The sequence below is a fragment of the Oreochromis aureus genome, linkage group 8 (assembly GCF_013358895.1).
Source record: "Oreochromis aureus strain Israel breed Guangdong linkage group 8, ZZ_aureus, whole genome shotgun sequence".
Classification (NCBI taxonomy): domain Eukaryota; kingdom Metazoa; phylum Chordata; class Actinopteri; order Cichliformes; family Cichlidae; genus Oreochromis; species Oreochromis aureus.
Window position 1 is genome coordinate 7,684,613 of NC_052949.1, and position 19,846 is coordinate 7,704,458.

Here is a 19,846-nt window from a genome sequence, read left to right on the forward strand (position 1 = left end):
CCAGATGATAGAACAAGGTGACCTCAACTTGCAGAGGGTGCAGTTAATTGCCTTTCATACTCGCGTGCTCTCGCTCCCTAAATAGATGCAGTGCTCTCCAAGTTCAATCCAATCCTCACGCGACATTTAAGGTCAAACCTACACAAGGCTGCGTTTGTTATCTGAGCTGATAGAACTGCGGCGTGGCTGAGCGCACGCAGGGTTGAAGATTTGTCTGCTGGTGTGGATGTTTGGTTACATCGGGGTCAAGCTCCTGTAAACATGACACTTGAGCGGTCTCATCCATGAAGACAGCAGAGGGCAGCGGTGACTGAAATACTGGTTGACAAATTGTTATTCCGCAGGCAGAGAAACACTGTTTAGTGTAGGCCAGAGGGCATGTACTTAAAGTGGAAGTGTGTTTACAGGTGTCACAGTTATCCCACTAATCTAGTAGTACTCTGCAGTGTGTGTATTGTTGAGGTGAGTAGTTGTTTATTGTGAAAACATATCGAGTGTTCAATGGTTCCAAGTTTTCAAGTGTGGAGGTTTGCTGCTTTTTAAAAAAAATAAGGAATTACAACTACAACAATTTTTCAACTTATCAGTTCATCAGCAGCTTTTTGGATAAAAGTTTTCATGTGTTTGTGTAATCAGAAGACTTTATCACAAAAATAATGGCAAACAGACTACATTTGTGCAGTGCTAGTCAAATCAAAGGGCCACATTGTCTCTCATTCACCCACTCGAATAGATAATAAGCAGTTGCATGGTTATTTGGAGCAATCAGTAGATTAGTGTCTCGCCCAAGGACATGTTGACATGTGGACAAGTGGACCTGAGGATCAAACCAACAATCCTGCGATTAATTGTCACCCTGTTCTCATCTCCAACCTCAGGAGGCGGTCAACAGATAATTGGCAGATTAATCAATACTGAAAATAATCATTTAGCTACAGCATTACTCCTGACTCTGGATGTCTGTTGGCTAATCTAAAATGTATTGGCTTGGTGTGTCCCTTCAGACTTCCTCCTGCAAATTAAACTAGACCAGATTTTGCCCTGAGCGCCACTTCACCCCTCTTGTTCTGTCTGTGTTCATCCCAGTGCTTAGGAGAGATTTCCGTGTGTGCCATTCAGTGACTGACGCAAATACGTGGTTACTTGGCTTGCTTGTTTTTCTGTGAATGTTGCATGCTTGTATTCTATAAATTTGGGCAGGTTATGTGTTTTGCACAAGAGTACATCTGTGGGTGTTCAGAACAGCTGCTGATGGATGCAGCAGAGTGTTTATATTTTGTCGCCTGTGGTCGATTGTCTCCTAACCCAAGCCGACATTGAATAGAGTCACTCCAGGGTGCCAGGAAAGTGCCAGGACTGAAAATACTACACATTTATACTACATATAAGATTGTAGTTATGGCAGAGAAGAGGAAAATGTGCATGAAAATAGGGGTTTCTATGGATCTATAAATGCAAGTTAAAGTTAGTATTAGTGTTAAAATGTGACAAACTCCCACAGATGTGCTTAGGAACTGCACTGAATTTCTCTATTGTTTTCTGAAAGGAAACCACATCACTGTATATAGTACATATGCTACTTGCAAAATGTATTGGCTGTAGTAAAGGTACCATTATTAAGTATTTTTAAATACAACTACCAGGAGTGTTGAGTGTATTTGTGTATGTAAACATGCTGTATATTTGCAGTTTTCTTTAGCTATGCTACATGGCCTAATTGTTAAAACTTCTTCAAGCGTAATATGTAGAGAAATGTAGCATATTATGAGTTAGTATTATATGTGTTTGTATACATGTGGGAGAAGGACTAAGAGGATCAGCAGGGGGCTGAGCTTTTGAAAACTGCAGTATTGGAATGACATTTTCCTTCGTATGAGTCACATTTTAAAAGTTCAAACGCTGTACTTTTGCCATTAATACCCATGTGTGCTAATGGATCTGTGGGAGCCAAAAAAATCTTTAAAACTGTGTTTATTTGTGTCCATCCCAGGGCCAGAACCAGAGGATCAGCCCGTGTTCCACCCTGACCAGCAGCACTGCCTCCCCACCTGCAGGCAGCCCCTGCTCAACCCTCCCCCCTGCCATGCCCGGCCAGGCTGGCAACAGGGACTGCGCCTACGGTTCTGTCACTAGTCCCACCTCGACACTGGAGAGCAGGGACAGCGGGATTATCGGTGAGATCTGCGTGCTGATTCACATAAAACGCCCGTAAAGAACATGAGTACATTTATGAATATGGAAGGAAGAAGCAATAAACCACAAAGAAACTTGAGTTACAATATGATATCGTATCTTAGGGGGAAAAAATATAATTTCCAGTATTGGTTAATGGTTCCAGTCAATGGTTACTGATTGCTTGTCTATGCCTGTCTAGGATCTAATATTGCATATCTAGGCCATTGAAGTGGGTGGACATGGTAATTCTGCTGGTTCTTTAAAAAACTGTATCTCCTCATCTTGTTTTGTCTGAGTTAACCAATCAGACTACTCCAGGTTTTGACCCATTGGCTGACCATAATGGCAGCTTTATTGGGTTTATGGTGGAGGTAACTACCCTGGAGTAGGTATCCCCCAGGAAATAATGCTGCTTTCCATTGAGGTGGGAAGTTGGAAATCTGAGCTGGAATAAACCCCACCAAACCTAACTTCATAATCCAAGATGGTAGCAGTGCACACAAACCTTAGTAAATCTGTTCTGTACATTACTGATTTGTATTTGTTACTTGTTAAATTAGCCATATACAGGGCGCTGACTAGGCTTTGTCTGTGATTGTGCTGTGGTTGTGTTTTTAAGATCAATAAACAGGCATTATGCTGTATTGTTGTGTATAGAAAGCAAAACAACTTTTGTTTTCCCCACTACTACTACTGAAATGCAGTCAGTTCAGGAGAGACATCACTTAAATGCCTTTACAAGGTATCCAAGGTAAAAGGAATGCAGGGTTGCCACAAAAACAAAACTAAAGAAAGTACGCCTGAGAGTTCCAACAGTGGGAAAACGGGCTCATGCATTTCCAAACCACTCTGTACAACTCTGATTGTGTGCTAAAGCCAAAAATCATAAAATTATATTTCAAATTGTGCAAAACAGTTTGATTTAAATCTGAGTCATGACCAAAAAAAAGAAAAATGGTCATTCTGAATGCCATATCCAGACCCGAGCAAGGTACTGGCCAAAAGCTTTCTTTGATCTCATCTGTGATCAGTTCCCAGTACAGCGAAGGTCCTTTCCTGCTCAGTCAGAACTGATGCACAAATGACACATCATCTGTGTCATTTGTGCATCAATTGAAAGGAATCAGGAGCGCCAAAATCCTCTGTTGTGCGAGGCAAAAGTCGAAGCAGGTGCCATCATTGTTTCCTGGCAACAATGGTGAACACCTGCAGTTTGATGAGGAAAGCATTGCATCAACATACCATTGATTCAGAACAACAGCAAATAAATGTGAAAGCAGATGGGCTGGGTGGGTGAAAAGATGACAAAGGAAACTCAAACAAACCCAGTGTCTAAAACAAAAAAAAAAAAAAGATCTAAAAGATTGTGTCGTTGTTTGTGTTGCAGCAACTCTGACCAGCTATTCGGAGAACATGGAGCGAGGCAGCAAATACGGCGAGGGTTCGCGGGGAAACCTGAAACTGTGGCAGTCTCAGAAATCAGGCATGGACTCGTTCCTATACAGGGTGGATGAAAACATGACCGCGTCCACCTACAGCCTGAACAAAATCCCTGAGCGCAACCTGGAGAGCATGTCCTCCCATTCTGCCCACTCCATCCCTCTGTACCTCATGCCCCGCCCTAATTCTGTGGCTGGTGAGTCCCTTCCTCTTTCCCCGTCCCTCAACTGTGAAAGGTTTTTTTTAAAAGGGTATTTGTCCAAGAAGCCAAAAATATGGTTATTTACAGGCGAACGACCATGCAGCATACAAATTTTGCCAAGTTAGGGAGCCTTTTCTTGCAAAATTGGATTGAGCTGCTGGTGTTCAGCCACGTCACGCCCTATTTCTGACTTCTTACTTGCTTCCTCTTCACTCCTTTCAGCCTCTCTTCCCATGCTTGTTGTCCTACAAGACAAACTGTAATCCTCTCCTTTGAATTATTTTGCTATTTTTTGGTGATCGCAAAGGCCACTAAATATATAAATATTTAGCGTCTTACAGGCTAATTTGCATGACATAACCTGTATTTTTATTTTTTCCACAAAAAGGCTGTTTGAGTATCTGTAGCCTTGTGGGGGTTCTTCTTTCATTTCAGCTACTGAGTAACCTAAAAAAATAAGGTCTCAACTACATTTCTCCTGCAGTTCCCTAAAATTTGGTTTATTCATGAGAGTAGCTCAGATGTGCTTTGATTTGATTACATTTTTCCTTCATTTTTTTGATAATCTTGGGAGAAAACTGCTCCGATTTCTAGTTGTCATGGGGTTATGTTGAAATTTCGGGCAAGTGTAAATCCATGCTGGTATTTTGTTAAACTCTCACAGCCCTCTGGTGTAGATTGAAACCATGCAGCAGAATAATACAGTGTGGGAAAGGGAGCGTCTGCAGAATAACATACTGCAGCTGGAAGAATATCACACAGGAAAAACTGGCATTTGTATTGCTAACAGAGGCCTCGTTGATGTTGGGTTTTTTTGGCCTCGAAAAGCTCCCGAACATAACAGTAAATATTTTAGAAAAAAATGTCAGTTTTATAACACAGAGGCTGCCCTAATGGGCCTGATTGTAATATTGTTCTCATCAGAGAGGCTGTTACAGACGATGAGCTCTGTTATACCTTCTCCCACTCCTCCTGGAAAAAGAGTGCATGCGTGCAGACACTCTTATATATTTCACTAAACACTGTAATATGCCTGACAAGGCCTGTCACTGCAGCTATGACCCTCTCTTTATGCTGGTCATGTTCTGCTGTTTGACTCTGCTGTCTGGCAGCGCAGAGACACTGTCGGGTTTAGAGATTCATCCTCGATCTCATCTCCGCCCCACAATAGTCAGATCTTCAAAAGAGACTGAGTGGGCTAGATACGGCTTAAAAGACATGATATAAGCTGCAGATGATGCAAAATATAAAATGGAGAGAGTAAAAAAGGTGTGAGCGAGGGAAGAATTTTTAAAAAAAAGGAAAAGAGCATATGATTTTTCTGGTGGCATTTGTGTTCGTCAGGAACAGGAATTCCATATTGAGTAGTGGGAGATGGATACATGTGGAAGAGGAGTGAAAGGCAGTAATCATAATCTCTCTTTCTCACTCTGTCTCTCCTCCACAAAGAATTATTAGATGATGTAGGGATGGGAGGCAAGCACAGGCTGAGGATTGGCTGGGCTCACACAGCAGTGGAACATCAAAGCCCCAGGCATTAACCGTTTCTATCCCCAAGAGTGACAGAGACTCGCTTTGATGTGCGGGGAGAGAGGGAGAGCGATACGGAGCGAGAGCACAAGGCGACTGGGGAGGAGAGAGAGAAGGGAGGGGGCTACTCTATTACCTAATGAAGTCAGTGCGTTGGTAGAGCTGAGGATAGATATGGAGGAAGGAGAAACCAAAACCAAGATTTTTTTCGTTCACACGTCATGATGATTAAGACAAGTATTGAGTAAATTGTAAAATTGGAGGATTTACAAACAAAATTTGAACAGAAGCACAGTCAAAATGGATAAACCACAGGGTGAGAACTCCTGACCACTGTTGTTTACGCCCGAAAAAGACAGGCTAACATTTCCCACATTGACACTAGATGGCCTTTGTTAGAGCCTTCTCACCTCGCTGATTTGTTGTAGAAGTCCAATGAAAACAGTGGAATCGACGATACTGCCACGTTGATTTAGGAATCTTGTAGTTTTTAGGGATACGGTTTTGGTTTGAATTAAAAAATTTCAAAAAACTTTTAACAATCGGGGTGATTAATTAATTATAAATATAATCTTACTTGTTTTTACATGGTTTTATTTCCTGTTTCGCAAATAAAGGACAAGTAATAGTGGCTGAGAGTTTTCCTACGTACAACTCTGCATATCCTCGTGTTGATAATGGTAATAAGCTCTATTATCCTGTTTATTTAATATTTTAGCCTAGCATAAACAGCCTAATATAACTTATTAGCATAATCAACACGAGGATATGCAGAGTTGTATGTAGGAAAGCTCTTAGCCACTATTACTTGTCCTTTATTTGCGAAAAAGGAAAATCGAACTGGGACACAAAACTCAGACATTTGTTACACTAATGGCAAATATGTTTCCAGGCAAAATATTTTTAGTGTAAGGTAAAAAAAAAAAAAATTACTTAGCTCTTTTAACCAAGGCGATGGCGAAATGAAAAAAAATTGAGTTTTGTTTTTATTTGATATGTACTGTGTACTATGGCCACATGTAGAGGGGATGATGAAATGTAAAAGACTGATGGTGATATCTTTGTTCAGTGCCCACAGGGCACAGATTCAGTTCTGACTGTTTTTAAAAGCCTTGTGACCAAAGATAGCCTGGGACAAAATTCAGATAATGACAGTAATTTAATATCTCACAATGTGACTTCTGCTGTGACCTACATCTACAAACCAACCGACTGTAATGCGGCATGAAATGATGCGCTGAGCAGCACGGACACCGGCATGTGTTAAACAAATTGTTTGAATTTCCAGCAAAGCAGGAAATTCGAGTGGCAACCTTCAGGGATAAAAAATTAAACCACCCTGGAAGTAGTTTCAGTTTCAGTTTCTCCAATGGTCTCTTGCACCAAAAGCCAGGCAATCACCATAGACTATTATTTTAAGAAGCCCAATTTTGTATCATTCGAAAGCATTTTTTCAGCATGGTGCCATAATTTTGCCAACCAATCGAATGTAAAATGCTGTAAAAAGCACCAACGCCGCAAACACACACCACAATTTTCAGCCCGGTGACTACAGCTGACAATCATTCGGCCATTGTGTTTAATTTGTGCTGTGGCTACATGATAACTTGAAATCCCTCCTTCGTTCACACAAAATCCAAAGCGAAGTTTTACCTTATATTACCCATGTGAATTCAGTCATGTTTGAAACCTGGAAATAAATAACAGCCTAATGGGCATGAGTAATAACGTTATGTTAGGTTTTTTGTTTTGTTTTTTTAAAACAGGCTTTTTGACATGGGAGTTTGTGGAGATTGACTCAGTTTCAGAGTCAGCCTCAAGTGGCCATTTAAGGAACTGCAGTCTTAAAGGTTACCACTGGGTTGGTGTAGGTGTTATTTTTCTAACTTCAGGTCTACACCTGAAGTTGCCAGATTAGTGATGCAAGTACAGTGGAATCTGCCGGTATTAATGACGTAATTTCCAATGTATTTAAAAGAATACATAGACATCTCAAGAATCTAGGTGCACCAACAGATATAACTGCCTGGGGAACTGTGATATCCATTCTCAGAGAGAAGGCTCGCTCTTTAGTCTCCAAATTCACTAAATTAAGGTAACGGCTCACTTGAGATAACGTTTTTCATTTGGGGGACGCACAGTCTACATTGATTTCCTTTTTCCTTCATTTCTTTTCCTAATTTCCTTTTTGGCTTTAGTCTGCTTAGATACATGGTGTTTTAACACTTGGAATTATTGTTTAAATACCTCTACCTCCATTATTTATCATTGCAAGTCATCTCTCTGGTAGATGAGAGGAGAACAGCGAGGCATACAGAGCTCCAGCAGCTACCTCATATCTGTGATGAGTAGTCAACTTCCCGGCTGATACTGGCTCTGGATAGCAGCCCAGCTGGTCTTTGCGAGTGTGTGTGTGTGAGTGTGCGTTTATGCCATTTGTCGCTCTTATAAACAGGAAGTGTCTGATGTGGCTGTCATTACCCAAAGCTCCCTGTTGCAGAGTTCAACCTTTTTCTCACTTCTTTTGGTACACCTTCCATTCTCTCACTGTTCCACACTTGGGTTTTTTTCCCCTCTCTTTTTCTTTTCACTATCCGTGTAGTCTTAGCGCACTGGCACGAGAACTGTGAATGTGATCCCCAGCAGCCTGCTGCATTGCAGATAGAGATGATGAGCACACGGATTTGAGTCCTCACATTCAAACACAGTTGAAAAGGAAAAAAGAGACTTTCCAGCCCTGTAGGCCTGAGTCATTCTTCCTTGGTTTTGAAGCAAATTAATGCCTCCACTGCCCTTGCTTTTAGCCTAGTTGGATGGCCAGCACCTCCCAATTCAGCCAGGGCTGAGGCTTCGGCATTCTCAGCTGCCATTTTCCCTCCATTTTGGGAAACCCATGTGGCTCGTTTTTTGGGTCCATGGCTGGGGTGACTCAGGCAGTCAGCAACACACAAACACAGCCAGTACACATGCTCTGCACTCAACTAAGCTTAACTCCAGTGGCACAGAAGCCACTCTTTGAACCAAGGACAGGACATGGATCAGTGCTGAGGTGCTGGTGAGTGTTACACAGGCGAGAGGTGCCGGGCTTAGAGGCCTGCTCCTCTGAGATTTACCATGCCTTAGTTTTTAGAACGCCTGCAGAGAGAGAGAGAGAGGCAGACGACAGAACTGAGAAGAGCCACGGATTTTCAGTCACACCTCTCTCCAACTCCTTGAATTTGACATTTCAAGGAATTTGACAACTTCAGGTATCGTGTGAAAGAAAAATTTCGGCACGCTGCTTTATTTTTTCTGGATTACTAATACTGGAACCCATTCTGTTGATCATGATGTACACACCGAGGTTACTGCTGAGGTCTGGGATTACAGATGGGAAGAGCAGACCAAATGTATTCAGGAGTGCAAAATGACAGGAAATTATAAAATTGTTGTCCATCTGCGTTTATCCATCAGAGCTTGCGGAAGACGTTCTTGGTTGAGTCTACAGGTGCACTTCCATCATGTAAAGTGTTTCAGGCCATCTGGCTGAATTGTTTCCGTGTTTAAAATCTGCATGTTGAGGTGACGTGGTGACTTGGCAACTCGGCACTCATCTGTCAAGGAACCACCAACCTCTCGATTAAGTCCCTTTAATCCTTTCTGCATTTGCCTCGTCTTTCCCCGCTCTCACCTCTTACTGAACCGAGGGGTTCAGGTGTGACGGGGAATCTGTGTGCTTACTCACACTGACGGCACCTAATCTCATTTAACATTCAGTGGTTCCGAGTGTTGGCCCTGAAGACACAGTGTGGTGTGAACAATCAGCAGCCAGCGTCAGACGGTGTTCACTCCATGAATAAGACATTTGTCTGCTGAGCTAATTAATCCTGAGAGGGGCCGGATGGCATCTGTCTCCGTGCCGCGTGACAGACACAGAGAAGAGGGAATTTTAGGACATAACCATGTAGGGCTGGCTTTCTGTTTCCTGTAGGAGTCAGCAAGTGGGAGAGCAGAAGCCTGACAACTGCCTCAGGACAATGACATGAACCTTTGCCACCTTCTTAAGTGTGTGTGTGCCTGTGTTTGTGTGGTTTGGTTATTGTAGTCTCTGAATGTACATGTGTGCTGACAGTACTGTTTTTTTTTTCTTCCTCTCAATCTTAAAATATTCCTTTCTGTCTCCCCTCTGCCTCACACACACAAACGCACAGCTACCAGTTCGGCCCACCTGGAGGATCTAGCATACCTGGATGAGCAGAGACACACTCCATTACGCACCTCGCTGCGCATGCCCAGACAGAGCACCACCTGCGGGCCGGGTCGCTCCGGGCAGGATCTGAGAGGTGAGCAATAAGCCAGAGTAAAGAAGAGCACAAACACACACACTTTTGCACAAACGTGGACGTCCTTATATACCTTCTTAACCTTCTTATCAGTTGTTGCATTGTCTTTACGCTGGCTATGAGAGCTACACATGTGACAGAGTTGCACTAATTATGCATTGAAATAATGAAGAAACTGGCACATTAGTGAGATCTGCCTTCTTCTCTCTATATAAAGACTCCAAATACAAAGATATGAAGAATGTATTATGATAGAAAATTATTAATCTGAAAGGCTGACAGAATCCTGATATGTTAGTAACTAAAAGTAAAAATCTCAAACTGGTGGATAGCTGGATTTTGTATAATAATAATAATAATAATGGATTGGATTTCATATAGCGCTTTTCAAGGCACCCAAAGCGCTTTACAATGCCACTGTTGTAGCCACAGCTGCCCTGGGGCAGACTGACAGAGGCGAGGCTGCCATATCGCGCCATCGGCCCCTCTGGCCATCACCAGTGGGCGGTAGGGTAAAGTGTCTTGCCCAAGGACACAACGACCAGGACAGAGAGAGATCGAACCGGTGACCTTCCGGTTGCAGATACGCTTCCCAACCCCCTGAGCCACGGTCGTATATTGGAAGAATGATAGGAAAGACTAATATGGCTGGACTCACAGATAAATGATAAACGCTTAACACATTTGTCAATCCCAAATAATGAATTGAGTTTTAAAGAACAATTAAAAAGCAAAAGGTGTTTGTTATAACATCAAATGAAGCACTTAAATGCTAAAAATTGATAAATGCCATGCTGTATATGTCCATCTTTTATATACAGTATGGCTCTTATTGCCATGTGCTTTGGTTTCGTTGAGCATTTTGTTTGACTCTTTAATTTTTGTATTGTAATTTTCTGCATCAATATGTGATGACAGTGTCTTTATTTATGTACACATCAGGCACTAGGTGACTATTCAACACGTATTGATAGTTTTCAAAAAAATATCCTCCAATTTGTTAATATTTTTCGTTTGTTTCCTAAATATTATGGGGACATGTACTCTGGGTCCCACTTTAAGTATAAATCTAAGGAGTAGCCACTGTTCTGAAGTGGCGTTTTGAAGTTTGAGCATTTGTGTGACCTTTGTTTTTATAACCGGAATATGACAGCGAGGTGTGGATCTCACGGAGAAACCAAGCAGAGTGCACACTCATGCTGTGGTGAATCATATCCTTCCTAATTGGTTATTTTACTCTCAGTGACCATAAGCTATTAAATGAACATTGTGCTGTATCAGGTAACATTAGAGATCTGGGTTTAATAACAATCTCAACAGGAAAAGTTTACAAAGGCCATAAATGAAGTGAGCAGTAGTCATTTTCTCATGGATTTCTAAACAACCAGAGAACCTGCCCCCTGCTGGTCACAAGAAAGAACGCAGGTTTAAGGCTTCACTTTTCAGACCTGGAGGCTACGCCCATCTTTTATATATATGTACTATGCTATAAACTGACCCATTGCAGTCATTTGCTGTAGTGAAGCACTGCAAGGACTCGGATCATTCTGTGATCAGTAAATTTGTTTTGTTTTGTTTACTTTTAATTTTTTCCACCGATCGGCCAGCTGTTTCACGTCATTCACAGTTCAGACGCAGTGATCGAGACGCTGTTCTGTTCCGTTTCTCATCCACAAACAACAAATCTCGCAAGGCAAAGCTGCATGACGAGCGAGTTATTTTTAAAATTCAAATCAAAGTCAGTGACGGTTCGTTTGCGCTCTGCGATGTCTTTCAGATGCAAATGCCTGCACGTATCGCTAAGCTCTTATAACAGACCAGTGGTGCGGCTGTGCTGTTGGTGGTGAACTCCGGATGTCGCCGGCTGTTGTCTGTTGTGTCCTCGTGTCGTCCCTCTGTTTCGCACACAAAGAGCATTTTGTCAGACTGTCTCACTACTAAGATAAAATTTGTCTCTGTGCTTAACATTCAGAGTCCGCTTCACTGCACATTGTTCAAGTCTCGAAAGCAGCGAGTGCCTCTGTGATGGAGCAGCCTCCTTACCACATGGCCAAATGGCCTTATGTCACATTATGTGTCCCCTTGCCCTTCTTCCTCTGTCACTTCGCCAGTAATGAGTGCTGTAATGACAGCCCTCTGCCATCCGAGCGAACACAGATATGCATCCCTGTGTGCTTTAAACACCTGTTAAGACCTCACTTAGATGAGATTGTGCTCGACTGAGCGGCGATGTGATTCCCCTGCTCAAGGGCAGCTGGCTGCCGACAGATGCAGAGTCAAAGAGGTTTTATAGGGAAGAGAAAGGGAAGGAGGGACATGGACATGGACATGAAGGAAGAGGGAAAAGACAGGAGACATTGGGTAAGAAGTAGTTGCGCTCAAAGCCTCACTGTTACTGCCAGAGCCACTTGTTTCAACCTTCCTCCTCTAAGGGCAGCCAAGTGTGTTTACAAGCCAAACGACTGCATCCTAGCATGCTTTCTGCCTCCTTGGATCAGTGTCAGTGCCTCCCTGAATGCTCTGCTCCTCTGCTTTCATCAGGAGAGACAGAGAATGAGACAGAGAGAGAGAAAAGAGAATTGAAGAACAGGGTTTTCCCCAGAAGATTATGTGGGGACGAATTACCTCAAATAATTCTTGAAATTGAAACCAGACTTGAAGTAGGGAAAACTCAGACTTTTAGTGTTCCTGACCAGACTATTGGTTTGACTATTTTTTAAGTTTTCTAATGATGGCTTGCTTTATTTTTGACTATATAGTACCTGTTTGTAATTCTTCACACATGAATAGAATAATGAACAGGCCTCACACGGCCATGAAAACTTTTGTCAGTTAATTGTCAAGTTAATTTTGAGCCTCTGCAATTCCTAAACAGTGCAAAATCTTAAAGAAGTCCCTTGAACTAAAGCTGAAAGGCTGCACTTCCTCATATCCTGGTACTTTGTACATCACCTCACTGAAATTTAAATAAGAGGATAACTTAAAAAACTGTGTCATTGTCCAAATATTTCTGGATCTTGGCTGTATTACCAGGTTCCCGCTCTTTGTGATCAAAACTTGTGCATAACATTTTAATAATAGATGTGAAATGCAAACATTTAGACAGATTCTACATCATAGAAATAGGCTCGCTGGGTATTTTGCAGGAGAGGCTGCTGGATCTGGACTTACTGGAGACTGTTGGTTATGTACAGTATTGATCAGGTGGTAGCCAGCTGACAGATGCAGCTCTCTCTGTGGTTGATTCTGTCGAAGCTTCTTTTGATGCCAGCCATCGGGGGCCCAAGCTGTGCTGCTGTTTTGAGGAGAGTGAGTCAGACTGTAATGGACCTTCTTGTGCTCCTGCCTGCCTACCTCTAAGATTTACCACCCACCTTATCTTTTCACCGCAAACTCTCACATAACTGTACACTGCACACACATTTATCCTTGCGTTCTCTCTCCTTGTCTTCGTCGCTCCCCTCCATCCCTTCACCCCTCACCATCTTTTCACCTCGGCTTGCATACACATAACAGGCTGATGGTTGCACCTTTTGGCTGATAAAATATTTTTAACTCCAAATGATTTTATTACTCCCATATATATATGCTCCCTGACAGGAGTGAAAAGTAAGTAATAACTCTTAGAAATTCAGTTGAGCGCTGCATTTGATTAGACATTTAAAGGATAAGGTTTGTAATGTGCAATATTCTTCTTACTGTCAACAAGTGACACAAGAATACCAAAGCAAAGAATAAATGAATGCCGCTAACAAGTATAACCTATGAAGCAAGATGCGGTTTATTCATCTGTGCCATAGAGATCTATTGTTGTTGATTAACCTGAGCATGGTAATTTATTTCCAGTAAGCCCCACTTATAGCAAACATATGCCACAAGTTTATGCTCGAGCTACAAATCTGCATTCATTCATTCAACCTTTTAAAATGAACTTCATAGGGATTACTTTTGAAAAACTGAGCAGCATTGACCTGGTTATTAAAAAAATAATCCCCCTTTTTAGAGATGTTTCATGTCACATGTGTGCACGCACCCGTATTTGTAACAGCGTGACAGGATGTGAACATTAGTGGTACTCTGCCTTGGCTTGGTGGCACCCTTCCTTTAGTCGTTAATTAGGCTGAAACAAAATAATTCCTTCTTGAAACTCCTCAAAGTACTTTAATTATAGAAGAGAGTTCTGGAAAGACTCACTTCTGCTAATTTTTTGCTAATTAGTTATTTGTTTTGCTTTGTGCACCAGTAGGAGAGTGCCGTCTAGTTCTATTATTCTCTGAGTATTCTGTAGAGCTCAGAAGTGGGGGAACTTTCCACAAACATTATACATGGATAAAAAGCACTGCAGGTCAGAAAAAACAAAAAAAAAAATGCATATTTTGGAGTGAAATTATCCTTTAAGTTGGAAACGGTGGTCTTAAAATTTGTTTTCCAACTTATTTCACACATTTGTTTTTTCGCACATTTGGCACACAGCTGGAAATTGTCATCTTCAGACATTTTCTTCTGCTAGAATTATTCAGCATTGTGTAAGTGAGGGTGCTGCCTGGATTGCAGAAAACAGCTGACTTTGACCTACACTCTCCAAGTGCTGTCAGATATCATGCAGATCCTGCCGGGAAAGATCGGCATGTTGCACGATCTGAAGGTTAAAGACCTTCTGATGTCCGGTCCAGTTGCATCGGACATTTGCTGACATGTATCAGGTAATGTCTAGAAAAGTTTAGGAGTGCAATACATGCTTTTTTATCACGTGACTCTTAAATCAATTAAAAGTCTGGGTTGCCACTAATTAGAACTACAGTGGTGTTTATAGTAAACACAACTGAAGAAGAAAGAAGGTTCTTATTTCTGCTTTAGTTAATGTGGTTAGATAATAGTCTAGATTTGATGACAGTGCACCAACTTGTTCAGAGCATGAGATACTGTTATTTGCTGTCCGAGTACAAAGTCATAATTTATGCAGTCTGCATCTGATAAATGCATTTTGACTCCAACTATCTAGGTTTGTAATATTTAGGGCTGTGTTGGGGTTCTTCAGGGGGTTTTGCGTGTTATGTAACGTACTAACATAGTTTTACTCCTTTGCTTGGTTCTAAGACATAAGTTAAGTAATTGCTATGCCAACAAGGAAATAGTATGTGCGAAATGATCATTTGATTACCACATGTTATTTTTAAGAACACACATTAGCCATAGGCACATCCAGGTGTAATATGTTGCTCTAAACCAGCTCTGGAAATTACATAAGATCAGATTTATTTTTTTCCCAGCAAATATTATGTAAGATCCTGTTGTTCTGGCCATGCATTTGCTTAGCTGTAGCTCTACATCAACTGCTATAAGACATAACTCGAGTTACAGAAAAACAATCCTTCAACAAACTTTAAGTTTAAGCTGGGAAGTCGTTCACCTGACCTGAGATAACCCATCACCACACTCCCCAAGAGCCCCTCGCAACAAGCAGTGATCATCTAAAATGCTTATCATCTTCCTTCTCTAATATGTCCCCTCTTCCTTCACTGTTGTGCCAGTTTCACTCTCCTTTTCTCTTCCCTCTTTTCTTGTTTCTGTCCTCCACCTCCCATCCTCCTCTCCTTTCCTCCTCCTCTGCATCTCATCTTCCTCCTCCTCTTTTTTTCCCTCCTTCTCAAGGCTGTTCAGCCACCGTGAGTCATCCTCACCTGGTGAATAATTAAAAAGTCTGAGACTCTCACTCCGTCTGGCCGTGGAGGGTTGGCGTTAGAGGAGGAGGACGATGAGGAGGAGGAGGAGGAGGGGGGGAGGTGGAGTGATACCTTGCTCAATGCTGCCTGAGGTGGAGTGTTATGGGCAGGATTATGAGTAACTGCCAACCATCCCTCTCAATCGTCCACACGCGCACACACACACTTGCTCTCACCATCCTGGAAACAACTCCCCTAGCCCCTGTTCACAACATGGCTGCCATGTTTTCCTGAAATACCTGACACAGTGGAGCAGCGGTGGCTGTACGACTTAACGTGCATGAAGAGATGTAATCGTTTCTGCCATTTGGAGGATGGTGTGAGGTTGCGCTTAGTAATTCCACAAGGACAGAAGAAGCTTTACGGGCACGTTTGGCGTTCAGTCACCCCCAAGATAATTGGATTAGCACCACTTAAAACTGAGTCTCTGGGTATTTAGCTTCCTACTTCATTGACCTGAGGGTATCTAAGCTATTGTAAGTTGCAGCACTGGGTGGCTTTCGGATCACCAGTTTCGCATCATGTCAATTCCTTCCTAGCGTAAAACCCAACTGGAAGAATATTACATCAGCACAGAGTCGCTTCTGTCTCTGCCTCTGTTTGTGTGTGTTTGTTGAGTTAGCACTAAAATAATCTGACCTGGGAATATGGATGAAACGTCTTTTATTACACTGGGCTGCAGCTGGCACACAGCTTAGTGCAGTAAAATGCAGTGTTGGCCGTGCATTTGGTATAAACGGAGAGCAGCATTTTACCCACTTCCATATGTATCTGCATTTCTGCTGATTGTATAAGACAGAATATTCTCAGCGCAATCGTCACATTTCTTTCTGATTCTGAGATTATAATTAGCATTCCTGGAAAAAGGGCTAGTGCTTGCAACAGCACTTTGAAGTGCTGTGTGGTACAGGACATTAAGAGCAATATCAGCTCATTATCAGCAAACTGAAGTCTTTTAGAAAAGACATACAGCTCTAATGCAACGCTCACTCCCTCCTTGCCCCCTGCATAATTTGCAGCACTGTACCTACACACACACTGAAGAAAGAAATCTGCACACGTTCACCATCTTTCTCCTAATGTATAGTTTCTACTGCTCTGACTCACAGCGTGCTTTTTTTTTTTTTGCTACTATGCTGCAGAGTGTGAAATGAACTACTGCACTGGCTATTATCTGACCAGCAGCTGTTTCTCACTGCATACTGCAAGAATCTGATTAAACTTTACCCCAGCGTAGAACCCAAAACGAAAACCAAGGTGAAAATCTGATTTTTACAGTTCGTTTAAGGCTCCCTGTAATAACTTCAGATTCTGGAATATTTTATGTGAAATTGCGGTTAACAGGCTTTAACACACACACACACACACACACACACACACACACACACACACACACACACACACACACACACACACACACACACACACACACACACACACACACACACACACACACACACATGCACGTGCGTGCACATTTGAACAAAATAGGCTGTGGAGTTGAGGTTGGAGTCTCTCTTCACGGGGTCGAATTACTGCTCGAACTGGATTCAATTACTTTTATGGGGATTGATTGATCTCGCCCAGCGCAATGGAACCAATTAGATTCTCCCAAAAGTGCAAACCCTCTCCAACCTTCCCTCCAGACATGCTGAGAAATGCGCTCAATGTAATTCAAAGGATTTCAATTAGTAATCGACCCTGGTCTGGTGGTTCCCCATATTTCTGACATGATGATGTGCTGATGCTGCTGCTTCCTCTTTTTTTTTTCTTTCCCCCCCCTTCCACTGAGTTACACCTTGCCCTGTGCTCTGACACACTGCACACCGCTGCCAGTTTCCATTCCTGTCCTCACTGCCTTTATTTTTGCTTCTCTCTCATTACCCTCTTTCTTCTTCTCTCTGTCTTTCGCTTGCTGTTTGTCCCAGCTTCTGCAAATAGCGCCCATGCCTGGCAATCGCAGTCACGTAAGTTACTTCAACTTTCATTTGCTGCAACAGGCAGCGTGTTCTGCTCAAACTCGCTCTGCTTGCTGGCTAATGCGCTACATGTGCTCCAACACTCTCACCAGCAAAGCGTTTGGATTATTCACGTAAAACTCTAAGCTCGAAATCGGGCGTAGCTGCCAAATGCTGAGATAACACTTAAAGGAATGACACCGCCTAGAAAAGAGCGTGTTTTTATTCTCAAAACTCAAACCAGTTTAAAAGATGAGGCCTGGGGATGACACTCAGAAGCAGAAGACTAAATTTTTACACAGATTTTTATCACACAGCTTCTGAAGTTCATACCAGATTCATTTTAGCCTCATTAGTCTTTAATGGTCCATATGTTGTGCTGAAAAGATGCCCAACCTCTGCAGGACTTTAGTTTAATTACTCCCCCTAGTGAGTAGAATCAACAGTCGGCCATGACTGTTAAAAGCAGTCACTCCCTTGACTTCTTAAAAAATATCTCTGACAACCGCGTGAACTCAACGATTGTTTTGTTGTAAAATATGGGCTGGTAAGTGGGGAAGATCGACAAGAAAATGGTGTGAATAATAAATTCCTGGGCAGTAAAAAGTTGTCATCTTTAAGTCTTTAAAATTAAAATTTCTTGCTTTTAATGTTCCAGAAAGTGGAAATTACTCCAGCTTTAACTTTCAACTCCAGCTTTTTCAACATTAAATAAATAAATGTAGGGATAAGTGTGCAAAACATCAAATCAGTGGTGCATTTACTGCCATACTGTGCATCAATGTGTAGCTAATTGTGCACTAATACAGATGGATACATTGTATGTGTCGAGTTCATGCACACTGTGTAATATATTATTACTTGCAATAATGCAACAAAAAGGAGGACTGTTATTGCAAAATATTAAAGTAATGACACAGCTTGTCACTGAAATATCACTAACTTATTCTCTATAACCCTGCAGTGCGTTTTGCTCCCTATCGGCCTCAAGACATCGCCCTCAAACCTCTGCTGTTTGAGGTGCCCAGCATCACCATGGACTCGGTCTTCACCGGCCGCGAATGGCTCTTCCAAGAGATCGACGCCCACCTCAACAACCCCAACGTCAGCACCAACCAGGGCGTGGTGATAGTAGGCAACATCGGCTTCGGCAAGACGGCGATTATCTCTCGCTTGGTGGCGCTCAGCTGCCACGGCACCCGTATGAGACAGATTGCTTCAGACAGCCCCCAGGCCTCACCCAAACGTAGGCATATGTTAATTTTAAATATGGTTTGCCTGGTTTTGACTGCACAATCTTTGTAATCACAAAAAAAAAAGAAGCTGAATTCCAGTTTAAAATTGCAGTACTTTGGAAATCTTAATGAGTCTTCAGCCGTTATGTAAAAATATTTCACGTGTTTGAGCTGCCCTTGAGTGTGTTTGGCTGCCTTTTGTCCAGATGGAGAGGGGCTTCCTCTTACCCAACCCCAGCCTACGCATGGCACCCTCGGAGGAGGCAGCTGTCCCGGGACCCCAGAGATGAGGCGACGTCAGGAGGAAGCCATGAGGAGGCTGGCATCTCAGGTACTGGACACACCTTCGCATTTCAGCCTACAGTAAACAGACAAAACACAGAAAAATAATCCAGGTTAAACATTTGTCTCAAAGTATCAAAACACTACAGCTGATTGGTGTGTTTTTGACTTTTCCCCCCTCTCATAGAGTGCTTTTACAAATGCAAATTATCTATTTTTCAACCATTTGCTTCACAAATAAGTGTGCTTGAAGTGATTGTAATATGAAATTTGCTGCTCTTATTTGATTGCCGTATATTAAGGCAGTGTAAGTGCACAAGCTCAAACCACTCATGTGTATTTCTACCTCTTGGCACTTCCATATCCCCCGACTTTTATTTTCACAGCAAAATCAGTTGCCAAATATTGTGTCAAGAGAATTTGCATGTATTTTTTTTTATTTTGCAATGCGTATCTGACTTCTGAGGGAAAGAAATCCTATTGAATCACCTAAACGGTCATCTTAGATTTTAGGTTAGCCCTGAAATTTCCTTGATTTGGTAAAATAATTGTCTTTTTATGTCTTGAATTCACGTTGTTAGTAAGATAGCCAGTGACATGCTCTTTTGAAAATACCTTTGCCAACTACATGCGCAGAGATGGCTCACGTTCTGTCAGAAATTATACAGTTTCAAGCTTTTGAAAGAAAGTTTCTTGCCACACGGGGCTTAGTTCTGAGGTGGTAGAATTCAAAAACAGGTGCTGGAGATAAGCTGCGACTTTGCGTTTACCCTTTTGAAACGTTCCAAATTACGTGTGTGGCTCTTTGTTGTGTTAAATGCTTTTAAATGTTGAGCATTAACTTCCTCTAACCTGCCCGCGATGTAAACCCTTTGTGATGTGTGAAGCCGGCTCTCTTTCCTGTTCTTCTTCCTGTCTGCTGTTGCACCTCAGTACCCCCTCCTTCCCCTGCTGCGTAGCCATCTGCATCCCCAGTCCC

At 42.3% G+C, this 19,846-nt stretch overlaps 1 protein-coding gene across 6 annotated transcripts in view; it reads left to right on the top strand.

Annotated features, from left to right (window-relative positions):
* tanc2b (tetratricopeptide repeat, ankyrin repeat and coiled-coil containing 2b) overlaps nucleotides 1-19,846 on the top strand; it is a 165,414-nt gene that overhangs the window by 124,581 nt on the left and 20,987 nt on the right. For 5 of the 6 annotated variants that reach the window (XM_031760131.2, XM_031760133.2, XM_039616042.1 and 2 more), the window contains 6 exons: nucleotides 1,991-2,174; nucleotides 3,563-3,811; nucleotides 9,538-9,669; nucleotides 17,321-17,359; nucleotides 18,315-18,596; nucleotides 18,792-18,916. In XM_031760131.2, coding sequence (XP_031615991.1) covers nucleotides 1,991-2,174; nucleotides 3,563-3,811; nucleotides 9,538-9,669; nucleotides 17,321-17,359; nucleotides 18,315-18,596; nucleotides 18,792-18,916 — 1,011 coding nt within the window. The remainder of the gene's footprint in view (nucleotides 1-1,990; nucleotides 2,175-3,562; nucleotides 3,812-9,537; nucleotides 9,670-17,320; nucleotides 17,360-18,314; nucleotides 18,597-18,791; nucleotides 18,917-19,846) is intronic. The other variant, XM_031760132.2, reaches the window with a different exon arrangement.